A 13778-nucleotide genomic window follows, 5' to 3' on the forward strand; every position below is an offset into this window, starting at 1 on the left:
CACAGGACAGGGAACTCTTCATCAACAGGCAGGAGTTAAAGGGCCCACAGTCTCTTTCTGGCCTGGTCCTTTCAATAAGCCTAAGAAGCTAGCTGTTAATTACAAACAAACAGACCAACATTCTGGGATATGAACATCCAGCTGCTAGGCCACAGAATGCTGATTTCAGAAAGCCAATCAGAAAATCATCATGCACCAGCAAGTTAACTTTCAGCAACTAGAAGTCTGACCTACCAAAAACTGGATGGCACTGTACTTGTATCATAACTGTTCAAGGAATTAATGATGCTCTTGCAAATACTGAATCATCAAAATATACAACAGAAAAAAAGGTGTTTGTATAAAGGGGAACAGTTTTCCTCATGCGTCAATATTTTGGTAAGAAAGAGCAACATGAAACAGAAAATAAAGTATTCGAAATAGTTAAAAAAACTCCTGAACATTAGTCAAGATTTATTCAATCAAAGCAGAAGATTTATCAGCTGAACATACGGTAATGCATAATGCCAAAAGTCTCAAGGATCAGACTGTAATTGAATTTTAATATGGTTGACACCTCAGCATAAATTTTCATTAGCTGCTCTTCTCTAACTCCTAACAGTATTATGCTAATTAACAGCCATGAGTTAACTTTGAGCCCTAAAGAACAGAAATGAGAAGTGCTACAGACAAGTTTATGGTTGTTAAAAAACACAGTTCATTGCCTTTGTGTATATTATATGTTGTCAGAGTGGCTGTGGCAGGGCAAAAGCAACTACACTAGAAATGGTTTAGCACACAGTTGTTAAACAAGGTACAAAGTAGCAATTGCTTGTGACAACAATTAAAAATTAGTTTGCCTAACAACAAACCTGCAGGGAGTATATACCGTTACGACATGCAATACGAACAAGTGGCAGACCTTTAACTGGCATGCTCCTCATAAACCAACTATTGCTTAACATAATGAAAAGGTACACTCTAGCTTACAAAGCCATTCTCCAAGCTAAAAAAGAATTCTTACATTCTTTAGCTTTGATCATTTAAAACTATATAATGTACACTGTAACTAAGGCAAATCAAGTAGAAGGTTAAGTGAAATAAGTCATGTGCTACTTATTTTGTCTCATCATACCCTATCACTTGCTTGACAGCAACCATCTGTTATACAGTGTGTTTTTCATTGGCAACTGTATGTAAAATAAAGAAGTTGCACATGCACACCTCAGTTCCTGTAGACAGGTTTTATTCTGTGACTAATTTTACTCACATCACCTTTATACTATTGGGGGAAAAACCCGTATGGTTTCTGGTGTACTTTTGCCCTTCATGCAGTGTAAACAGCGTAACTAGCCCAGCAAGTTGGCATATTTCGCTTATCAGGCATTACAGGTGTAGTTGCCTTTACACGTCCAATACTGCAATGGTTGATTTACCTTACGATGAAACATCAGTTAGGCTGCATCAGAGTCAAAGCACATTGATGCTGTAAGAAATTACAAATGCCACTGAAATATTACAGAGTGTAATGCTGGAAGGTTAGGATTAAGATTTAATAATTTTCAAAAGCACAGAATACACACAAAAATATAAGTAATATGCTTACAAGTTTACTTGACCAATTTTCTAAAGAACCAAACATGATGTCTAAGACTTCATTATAAAACCAGACCAGAATAATTTAATCAACCAAGAACATGTCAATATAGTTACCTGATAGCCCTGAGCAGGAATTGCTTTGATCTACACAAGTCAGAACAGCAATGGACAGCTATTCAATCAGATTTTTGAAACCTCTGTTTAAAAGCCAATAAAAGAAGGTATAAATGAATTTATGCAACTACAATAGCATTAAAGGTAGTAAAAGACTCAGTGACTGACAATGCATTGAGTGAAAATATTAGTCTTGGTTTAAGTCTTTCCTTTCTCTTTTTTGCATTAACAGAGAAAATGTCCTCACTACCTTTATTTAAGTTAACTGTAGTTAAAGGGAAGAATGTACACATGCAAACAACAGTGAAGCATCAAGAGTCACCAGTCAACATAATTAGAAGTGGGACAGGACTCAGAAGTTCCAGCAACATTATCAGCTTCTTTGGCTTTGCATATTCTGTATGTCTCACATATATTTCTACTTTTCCAATTTGTAACATAATCTCTATATTAACAAATAGATACATGAAGGGCCTAGACCACAAGTCTTATGAGAAGCAGCTGAGGGAACTGGGGTTGCTTAGCCTAGAAAAAAAGGAGGCTCAGGGAAGACCTTAGTCCTCTCTACAACTGCCTGAAAGGAGGTTGTAGCAAGGGAGTGTGGGTCTCCCCTACCAAGTAACAAGCAACAGGATGAGAAGAAATGGCCTCAGGTTGCACCAGGGGAGGTTTATATTGGATATTAGGAAAAATTTCTTCACCAAAAGGTTTGTCAAGCACTGGAACAGGCTGCCCAGGGAAGTGGTGGAGTCACCATCCCTGGAGGTGTTTAAAAGATGTGTAGATGTGGCACTCTGGGACACGGTTTAGTGGTGGACTTGGCAGTGCTTGGTTAATGGTTGGACTCAATGATCTTAAAGGTCCCTTCCAACCTAAACAATTCTATGATTCTGTGATTCCTTGCAAAACACTCTTCAGTTAAAAAAGCACTACAATGGACAAATTTGCTCAATGCAAGCCAAGGGAAACAGCGAAGCCCAGTATGTTCCATCCACTAGTCCAGACATAAAAGAGACAGCAGAAGCTATTCAGGACACCATATAAATAACACAGTTAGGTTGGCACCATTCTAATTAAGCCAGGCTCAAGTTCACTTTCCAGTTAACTGAAAGGGGAAAAGTAATGCCACATATAATGAAAATTAAAATATATTTTCCTTCATTCCAATTTTAGAATCATAAAATGTTACGGTATTGCTATCTGAAGAGCACTCAAGCTGGGAGTTCAAACATACCTGCATTATTTAATCGTGAGGGAACTATTCATTTTATATGCTTCAGAATGTGGAGCAAAAAAATGTTACTATGTAGTGAACATCCCCTGTCTAGTTACTTGAATAAATTTAGCAGACTGAATAAATGGTAACAGCTTCTCACTTTTTTCCTTTACACCTGAAGTTTACCTTAAGAAGGCAAAAAACATAAAACATATTAGTTAACCAGCACTTAACACCAAAGCAAATAGGTTAACAGCACTGCTAGCGCAACCCCCATTAAAGATCTCACATTGGATTATTCCTTTATGTTTCAGTTAGTACACAAAAAACCCCTACAATGTTGTAATGCAATTATGCATGCATGGAAGACTTGCATGTTCCAAAACAAAATGAAAGATAGGATGTGACATTAGAGCACCATCTGTCACATACACTCAGCAACCTCAATAAATGTTTTATGTAAAAAAATGACATAAAAATCTCCTTAATAATATTCTTTTAAAAATTCTATTTGTTCACTTCTCCATTGGGAAGTGTGTTACGCAACGAGTTATGGATGGCATCAGACTGATCCCTTCAACCACATCTGAGGATGGGAAATACTTATATTTGTCACCAACTACAATGAGATGGTCACTGAGGACTCATAACAGCAGTACTAGTGACTTACAGCAGATCCCTACTTTCTTAGTTTCCTGCATAATATAAAGCTGCCACCTTCAGTTCCTTGGGTCAACAAAGTAACAAGAAACTAATTCTCTAGCAGCACCAGCAATTCACCATATTACAGGCGTCCCTGTTGTTAGCGAAAGCCATTCCTGCTATAGGACCAGTTCTGAAAGCCAGATTACAAAATTACATTTGTCATAAATCCCTAAATTAACCAAATCACAGTATTTAGTGCTGGCAACACAGATTATGCAGTGGTGGAAAATGTCATGATACATATGACTGGAAAAGGAACATGATAATTTTCTGACCTCTTCTTCAAGACTGCTGCTGCAAAACCCTCCAGCTATTCATTAGGCTGCTTCAAAACTAGAACAGTGAATTATTTTATTTTAGCTTGCAGTGGTCACAGTAAAAAAGGTTTTGGGGGTTCCTTTTTAAAGAACTGATATATGTACGGTGCAAGACTGGTGAAAGATGGCAATTTGACAGCCCAGAAGACTGAAGTCTCTATTATGTTCCCTAAATAAAGTAGCAGGGCAAACTGCCAGTCCCAGAAAAGACCCAGGCAATTCATCTTAACCTGAAGCGCCCCCCTCTGCCAGCTCTAACTCTCTCAAGAGTTTATTTCCCACAGCCATTCCAGTACTTGGCTCTAATGCTGAAACTGCTGAGGAGAAAAACGGTGCAAAGTCTTCTCAAAAACTTCCCTAAATCGTCTCTCCACCCTCGATGGGAACAGAAGAGGTCTACCTTTTCTCCTTGTCTGCAACAAATGGAAATCATTTTTAGTTCAGATCAGAGGCCTCCTTTGGGGGAAAACAGAAACCAAGACTAGGAATCCCTTAGCAGTTATTTCATTCAAAAGCTCAACAATGTAAGAGAATGCACTGACTTACTGCACATACAAGAACTGACAAATAGCAGAAAGCCTGAACTGTATTATATCCAAAAATGGATGACACATGGTAGTGGATGACCACATGGACACCAAGCTGGCAACCTAGGCCAGCAGCTAGTATAAACTGGAGCCAACCGTAGCAGACTGATAAAGCAGAAGAGTGTAGTTTTCACAGCGTGTAGAACTCCGCAGAATATTAAACTGGACCCAAAGTATCAGGTTAATTGGCTCAGTACACAGTACATTCAAAGCAATTATTTTTAAAATTGCAAATATGAATGGCTACAGGCCAGAGTATAACAAAAACTGCCTCCATCCTTTCAATGCCACTATTCAATGCCTTCGGAAAACACCTAAACCTCTGTTTATTAAGATGTCCATTTCATAACAGGTTGGGAAGCACAAAAAAAATCATTTAATAGAAACCAATCTAAGAACAATGCAGAAGAGACAGAAACCTGTATGTTCCTCAGCACAAGCATGAGTGAAAAAGGGCATTTTCAGCCACAGCAATTGCCATTTTGCATTACACACATTGCTTGGGCTGGTCAGATGACAATGGAATTTCTCTCCACAGTTGGAGCTATTTCAAAACCAAGTCTGTCGTGGTGGTCAAGCTGCAGTTTCTGAACTCCACTTTCTCTTTTTTCATATGCTTCTAAAAGCCAAAATTTTGATTCCTTATAAAACTATCATTGTGATTACTAACGGGCTCAAATCAAGCCAAAGCACACTACAATAGGAAACTGTTTAGATCTCATGACATCCTGGTGTTCTTGAGATGTGTTAGGCCCAGCTGAAAACAGCAATAAACTGAAACTTGCGCTAAAGAACATAAAAAGAAACAACTACTAGTCAAGTAATACTTCCCTGTTGACAATGGTGGACAGGGATGAAAACAAAATGTACTATAGAGTAAATATTAATCTTACACCATTACATTCACCACCCCATGAAGAAGGTGGAGACTTAGAGCAGGGCTAAACACACTAAGTGAAAACTGGCAATTCTGTGCTTATGTTCCTGTTCTGAGGCTCAACACAGAATCTCAGCTCCCCCGAGTGCCAGATTAGTCCATTCTAACAGCAATAAACAATGCAAATTCTTTATGTTTTAAAATGAAACAGAGGGGATATCTGGAGGACCTAAAGAGTGTCTATTTGTTTGTCTAACATTTATCTGGAAAATAGTACTCAAAGAATGTTTAAGACATTGATTCAAAATATGAACACCAACATTTTAAGGCCTGACAGTCAACTGAAAGATGGAAGTGAGCTAATTCAGACTGAACAAACTGGAGTCCACAGAAGCCCATTCAGCTTGAACGCACTGGCTTCCACTCCTGCACAAACAGTTCCAGTGGGTGGTTTTGTCTGGAACAGCTCCACACTCTGCTGTGGATTCAAACACACACAGATGAACAGGAGATGCAAAGCAGAAGCACAGCAGAAGTCAAAGACATATCTCATTGTAAGCTTAGAGACCCAATATTTATAATACAAGTCACTGAAGCATAAAAGCAACATTGACTTGCTGATTGGGAGCAACCAATTTGAAATTCTAAACCCAGTTTTGTATTTATTGCTTCTCTACACTACAAATATAATACTTGTGACTTTTACAGTCAATCACAATTTATCTACAAATATTAGAAGTCAGAATTTTCTTCTCATGGGTAAATGTTAACTTCTAGTCATCTCTCAAAAGCATATTAACATTTAAACCAACTGCTCTGCATATGTCAAATTTTATTGCAAAGCTACATGAAGTAATAGATATTAATAAAAGTGCTGCAATTCAATATTATGAATTGTTCAAAGCAATAATGTGAATGATGTTAATAATAACACTGACATATCTAAAAGTGAAAAATGACGATTGCAGTAATCACCTAATCAACAATATCAGAACGAATATAGAACAATAAACAGTATCAGAAGATAACGTAGTAAGAGTTTCTATGCATAGACACTGATGGCAACAATAGATCTCAGAAACGTGATTATTCCTGAGAAGAATTTTCCATATTTCTCAGTGTTCATGTGTTTTATAGGCAGATCCTCCAGAATCCATGGGAAAAAGCGTGCCTTGCATTCAGCATAGCCAAGGACTCAGAATTTAGAAGCTTTTTATTAAATTAATCAGGAATGTTGTATTTAGAGAAATCTGTGGAAACTTAGTTATTTATATACATTTAAATGATAAAAATATCATTTCCCTGCCCATTAACCCTGTAAACCTTTCACTTTCAGCAACTCAAAGCACAATAAAATACCATTTCACAATATTTGCAGAAAAATTCTGAGCGTCAGTCCAGATGACCCTGACTTCACCAGTGAACAAAACTAATCCAGAGACATGTAATTTCATGTCCTGATGTCTGGGAAAGGCATTTTGTTTTGTTTTATCAAAAAGGGTGAGAGACAACTGGTTTGTTAACAAGGGCCTGAGATGCCACTGACCTTCTCTAATGGTGCCTGGAAGCACTGACCACATCGCTTCAGCATTGTTAGGGACTCTCTGTAATGTGACCTTTTTTCTTGTCCTGTACATGATGTCCATTCTTGGCGTCTCTTGACAAAGTGTTTATCAAAATAAACTTGCACTGTTCAAGGCAGCAATGCAGATGGCATTGTAGTACAGTCTGTGTACATAAACACTGATGGAAGTAGATTTTAGAAACTTGTGTTTTCACCAAAAAAAAAAAGATAAAATTCACTGTTCCAAGCTTCCTCCATCTTCTCTTTTGGCAACACTAGGCATAGCACATAGAACACCAAAGACAAGATCCAGGAAGAGAAGCAAAGTACTTGTAAAAGTACAGTCAGTACAGGATGGGGGGGGGGAGGGGAAAGAGAGAAAACAAGCAAAAAACCAAAAAAATAAGTAAAAATCTATAGCTATATAAATATGGAGAATGTTGCAGCATACTGCAAATTTGAAACTTGCAGCCCTATATATATAGTGCAATACACTTATTTTAGGAGTGCAATAAAAACCAGCAAATGAGCCTCAGATTACATTCTCCATCTGCTAAGATGCCACTACAGAGCCTCAGAATTTAGTTTTAGTTTTTCCCTTGGAACACAGTGACAGCAGAACTGGAACTGCATCTATGCATTCATTTTGCAACTTACAGAGTATGAAAGATCCTTGTCTAGAGTTGCCGAGAGACAGAACCACAAATGCAAGTTTTGAAAAGCAGTGTGAGCATATGATAAAATGGCTTTTTAACAAGTGTGTTAGAATGTTATTGCTTTGCAATTTCAAAATCCAAACATGTTTCCTCAATGATCTAGAATCACCATATTATACCTGTCTGAAAATACACATTTATCTTGTCTGAAAATAAAACTTCCTGCAACCTTCAAACACCCTAACAGCGCTACAGAAGTAACCTTAGATGTTCAGTGTCTCATAAGAAAGGTATGACACTGGATCCGCTAGCTGTAATATCAAAGAGCCTTGTTCTCTCAGGATCTTACAGAAGCATCACAGCAGCAATAGGACATTAACAGACTCATCACTTCTGGTCATAGAATCATAGAACCATAGAACAGTTAGGGTTGGAAAGGACCTTAAGATCATCTAGTTCCAACCCCCCTGCCATGGACAGGGACACCTCACACTAAACCATGTTGCCCAAAGCTCTGTCCAACCTGGCCTTGAACACTGCCAGGAATGGAGCATTCACAACTTCCTTAGGCAACCCAAGGAAGAATGATTGAATCATAGAATGGTTAAGGTTGGAAGGGACCTTAAAGATCATCCAGTTCCAACCCCCCTGCCATGGGCAGGGACACCTTCCACTAGACCAGGTTGCTTCAAGGTCGCCTGAGGAATACAAAGGAGCAGTGACTGAAGCTCTTCTTCTGTAACAGAACCAAGAATACTGAAGAGTTGTAAGTTAAGCTTCAAGTGATAAGGAAAGAGTTCCCATTTTCATGATAGGAAACAGTGATGTCAATATAGCTGACAAAGATGTTTTAAGTTACCACGGAGGTGGCACAGCTCTCCAGCATAACAGCAATTTTTACAGATACATCTGTAAGGTCGCTGGAGTTCATCCCAGCATCTACACAGATGTTACTATCTTTACCAATGCTTTAGGAGTACTCACCCTGTAGCAATCAAGCTGTTAAGATATTCCATGCCAGGTTACATCACTCTCTCCTGCATGCTTACTGTTTTATGCCACGTAGAGATATCTTATCTGTGAAGTTTACAGAATTAAAGGAAACATTCACAAATTAAGGTTTCCTGCAGGTCTCATTCTTACCTCCTACAGCCTTGTTGATGCTCACAAAGAAACACACCTATCTTCTGAGAAAGTATGACTGAAAACTGACTTACACATCTTACTCTGAAAGCTGTTGCCAGTTTGAGGTTTAAAGATCAACAAAGAAAACTCCTTTTGCACTGAAATATTCTAACAGCCACAAGCCCAAAAGAACAAAGAAAAAAGGATCAAGATAATTTACACTAAAATGAAATATTTTAAATGTACTTTTATGCATGTGTGTGTATAATGAGACACTCATCTGTCTCTGAATTATGATCTCTTTAACTCTGAAGCCTTTAGAAAAAGTGGCACAGGGATTTTTTTCATCTAAATATGCAGTGTAAGAGAGGAAGATATGAAAGCCATTTGATATTTTTTCCTTTAAAAAAGCAAATATGGTACTGATGAAAAGTCCAGCAGTACTAAAGAATAAAGTCCTGTAAGTTTCTAGTGAAAAAAAATATGTACAGGATGCAAGAATGTAACAGAAACCTTTGTTTCAGTATCATCAACAAATTCAGTAGAATTTAAAGGGTTAAAAAGGCATGCTCCTGATTCTCTGTATAGCTTCACTGTCTTTTTTGCTGTAATTGATCTTTTAGCACAATTCTGTTCAGCTTCAGAGATGCTTTCAGAGTTCAATAGACAGCTGGGAAGCTGACAAGAATTACATGAATTTTCCTTTTTCTTACTCCTCGGGAAGCCTTCGGGCAGCAACACAGAAACATTCTGAAGCATTCACAGGGGAGAATAATTTTAAGGCAGGGAGACATGAAACCTTGGAAACAAATAGAATATTTCTCTATATAATATTGTCTCTGGAGAAAAGAGCTCTGTTGTAAAGAAATGGAATGGAATTAGGTGGTACAAAGTCAAAGAAACTAGTCTCAAAGATTTCTGCTATAACCTATGGCAGATTGTACAAAAACACTAGGAGGGCCAAAAAGACAACGACATGTCTACCTTGGCCTGGGAAGCTGAAGTCCTAGCTCCAGCACTGAAGCAGAACTGAGAAAATCTATGCCTTTGCTGCCAGATAGCTGTTCAACCTCTCCTTAAAAACCCTAAGCATGTATCACGAGTGCATTTTCCTAATGAAGAGTAGTATTTTCCTTACATCTGCTCTAAAGCTCATTTGCTTTGGTACTTCTTTCCCAAGCTATGGAAAGCAATCACCACTCTCAATACATGATTTACAGAACTTCTCGGCCTTTTCTAAAATAAGCTAAGTCAATTCCTTCAAGCATTCCTTAAAAGTGGAATGTCTCTTTTATCTTTTATGTTGCTCTCCTCCAGACTTTACAGCTTGTCTTTGTCATCTCTGTAATGGCGCCACAAAGCTGGAAAATTACTCCAGCTGAGGACTTTGAATAGACTGGAAGAGTCCTGTTCCATGTTTTACATTACTTTTGACAAGTATCTGCATTTTACAACAACATCTCTGTCACAGTATTACAGCCCACAGTTGAAGATGTCCCTGCTCATTGCAGGGGGGTTGGACTAGATGATCTCTGAAGGTCACTGCCAACCCAAACTACTCTGATTCTATCATTTCTGCAAGACCCATCCCACCTAAGATACCTTTCAATTTCGAAGGCACCTAATAACTACATTTTATATATTTTTTTAATCCTTTAAGAACACAAAGAATAAGAATTATATCTTTGCCATACTTTGTTTGAAGTGCAGTTCTCACAGGGAAAGTAGTGTAGAAAGCTTTATCAAAGTCAAGATGTTGTGTATCAGTCAGTTGCATCTCTTCACTTACTATACCAGTTAACCTATCAAATATCAAGTCTGATATACTTATTATTGAAAGGCAATAGTGACATTTTTCTCCACCAGGTCACCACCTCTAAGTATCTATAATTCAATCACTGATAATTTTCTCCAAACCTTTTATAGAGTTAAAATTGAGCTGGAGGTACTAAACTGCCTGGGTTCCCCTCATTTTCAAAGAGAAATAACAAACCTTCAATTACATAAACAATAGGACTGTAACCTAAAACCATATCCAACCTTAAACATTTAAGAAAGGTGTTATTAAACTAAAGAATCAAGTCAGAGCACTCAAAAAATTACATAAAAAATTGAAAGTAAAATAAATTCAATCTACGCATGAAAGGACAGCCTTTTAGGTATACGTGCATGCAGTGGGATATCTAAACAGCTGTAATACTATACTGGATCACTTTATGAAAGTGTTACATCCAGAGATTGTCTGCAGTATCAGGAGTGGAGTTAATGCAAATGATTCAGACAGTTGTGGTCTCATCACACAGCTTTGTTGGTCTGTTTTTTTTTTTAACCTGTTTTCATTTCTTACACGTCTTCGTCAATATTTTAAGAAAACATACTCTAGTGTATGCAATTGCATGAATATTTCCACTGAAAGTCCTTACTTTAGAAGTACCACTTTAGTATCTGTAGTATCACTACTACCTCTGTAGTATTACTTTAAATTAAATGGGCTTAAACTTTTTTAACTCCAACAAGTGTCACTGTGCTTTGGACCACTCAATTTTTTCTGAGGCATGCTGCTTAATATTTTAGGAGGAAGACACTAATTTCTCTAGTAGTATTATTAAAGTTAGAATTATCCTTTAACCTACTCTTTATCCACTTTTTTTTTTTTGGTGGATACTTTGCTTACTTTTTCTAAACCAACTGTATATATGGAAAACCAGACATGAATTGCACAGACAGAAACAACAGTGTACTGGCTGCAGTTTTTGTACTCCTCCCTTAGCTTTTACCCATAAGCACACCTGAGTTTAATTTTTACTCTAATGCACACAGGTACTTAAGATAAGCAAGTGTAATCCATTATGCCTCTCTTACAATTTTGTTTCCTTCCTTTGACTTTATTGACGTTTTCTAACCTCAACTATTCTAAATAGTTATGCCTCACCTTTCACTTCGACCATAACTGTAACTATAACCTATCAACACGTTTAACTCAAATTCTTTCCTTTTATTTAGATGTACAAATTACCAGACGACCACTACTGCTGCGGTTTAAAGTCCATTGCAAAGCTGAAGAAAGTTAGACAAACACGCAAACAGTGTTTTAAATTAAAAACACCAAGCCCTGATCACCAGAAAGGCTGACCAGGCATTGGAACAGGCTTCCCAAGGCAGTGGTGGAGTCACCATCCCTGGAAGTGTTCGGAAACCGTGTGGACAAGGCCCTCAGTGACATGTTTTAATGGTGGATTTGGCAGCCCTGGGGTAATGGTTGGACTTGACGATCCTGAAGGTCTCTTCCAACCTAGCTGAGTCTATGATTCTAAGACGCATTTTCCCCACCCCTCTCAGGGCCCTACCTGCCGCTCGCCACAAGCGTGCAGGCGGCGGCACCGTCCCGCAGCTCACGCAAACCCCACTCCTCCTCCAGCCAACATAAATTCACCGCCCGTTGTCGCCTGACACTGACGCGGGCTTTCCCGTGGTGCGCCAGCCCCATGCTGCCCCACAGCCGGGGCCCCGCCGCCAGCCGCATGCGGGACCAGGGCGTCCTCGGAAGCCGCTCGCCCGGCCGGGGTGGGGCCTGGCGCCGCTCCTCCTTCCCGGTGCCGGTGCATCCCCCAGCGGTGCTCACCAACAGAGGGACCCCGAAGGTCATGGTGCGGCCCCTCCACAGCTTCCGGAGCCTCTCCATCGCCCTCCTTCGCCATAGGCCCCGCGCCGCCTCCTCCCGCCTCCGGCCCGGCTTCAGCGCTTCCGGCGGGGCGCGGGTCCGCCGCCACAGCGGCCCCTCCGCCGCGGCAACGCGCCCGGGGAAGCCGGGTTCCGCGGCCGCGCGCCCATGGGGTGTCTGGTAGCAGGAGCCGGCTTCGGCAGGGCCGGCTTCTGTTTTCCTGCATCGTTATCCCTTATCCCAATCACAGTGGACCCCAAAAAATCTTTTCAAAAATAGCCTTTTCAAAACAAACTGGCTACAACAGCTCTAATGGACAGTCTTACTGTGAGATTTACAGACATTAGTCATTCATTCCTGCTAGTGATTAAATGTGCAACGCCATCCACTCAGGCACCTCTCGGCTACCGCCACACGCATAGTGGTGGAGCACTGACATGTTACAGATAAGAGCATATATTCTCCAGCCATAGGCTGCGATGTTTTCGCATATTACTGTAGCCAGAGGCTTTGACCAGTTCTTTTAGCCTGTGGCAATGGCAGAGTGGAGCTGGGAGAATGAGAGCTCCTCTTTTAAATACTTCCTGAGTCAGTACAGCCTTTGCACAACCCGGATCATTGCCTGATGGTGAGCAGAGCAGGGACAAAGTGGAACAGGGCACCTGCTGCCTCAACACGGATAGTAATTTAAAACCGTTTGAAACACTGATGATAACTTCCTTTGGTCTTCTCCATTAATCACTTAGAGGTGGAGGTACTTAAGTACATGTCAGTAAGTACATTACCACATACATACAAACTAAAATTAAATGCAAATGAAACACATATAATGAGAGGATAAGCTAACATTACTGCAACCCAGTGGCCACTAACTTCCTCTGAGAGCCTCTCCAGGCTAGAGACAAACAGAACTGAAGAATAAAAAAAATAACACAGCAGGAAATGACTGTTTCTTGAGTACCTCAATAACATGAAGGCAACATGGGTCTGAATCCCAGCAGCACAAACTCTCAGCTGGGAGCAATGAGAGCAAGAGAACAGGTCTGTGTCCATCCCCGCACTGTGCTGAGATTGGGATGAACCCACTGCAGAGTGCAGGCTCAATGCTGGGGAACCTGGCTCACCCAGGGCCTCTGAAAGCACAACTGCCCCTTTTAAAACTTTGAGAGATATAGGCCTCAAATCACAGACTCAGGAAGGGGAAGCCAACTGACAAAAAAGATCAGTAAAAATAATCACCCGAAATTACGAGAGTTGCTATTATAGATACAGACCTGCTGAGAAGAGAAGTTATTACTTACCTCTTTCCTCTTGCCCTAACTTTCCCTACATTTTGTATTGAACTTGTATTCTAGCATTAGGCTAACCTCACCTTCTG

At 39.8% G+C, this 13778-nt stretch overlaps 1 protein-coding gene across 1 annotated transcript in view; it reads right to left on the reverse strand.

Moving 5' to 3' along the window:
• Positions 1-12523, reverse strand: part of LOC115607268 (cytochrome c oxidase assembly protein COX16 homolog, mitochondrial) — a 50328-nt gene extending 37805 nt beyond the window's left edge. Inside the window, exon 1 of the mRNA XM_030484364.1 lies at positions 12362-12523. Coding sequence (XP_030340224.1) covers positions 12362-12421 — 60 coding nt within the window. The 5' untranslated portion in view covers positions 12422-12523. The remainder of the gene's footprint in view (positions 1-12361) is intronic.
• Positions 12524-13778: the final 1255 nt, after the last annotated feature.

The sequence above is a fragment of the Strigops habroptila genome, chromosome 4 (genome assembly GCF_004027225.2).
Source record: "Strigops habroptila isolate Jane chromosome 4, bStrHab1.2.pri, whole genome shotgun sequence".
In the NCBI taxonomy this organism is placed as follows: Eukaryota; Metazoa; Chordata; class Aves; order Psittaciformes; family Psittacidae; genus Strigops; species Strigops habroptila.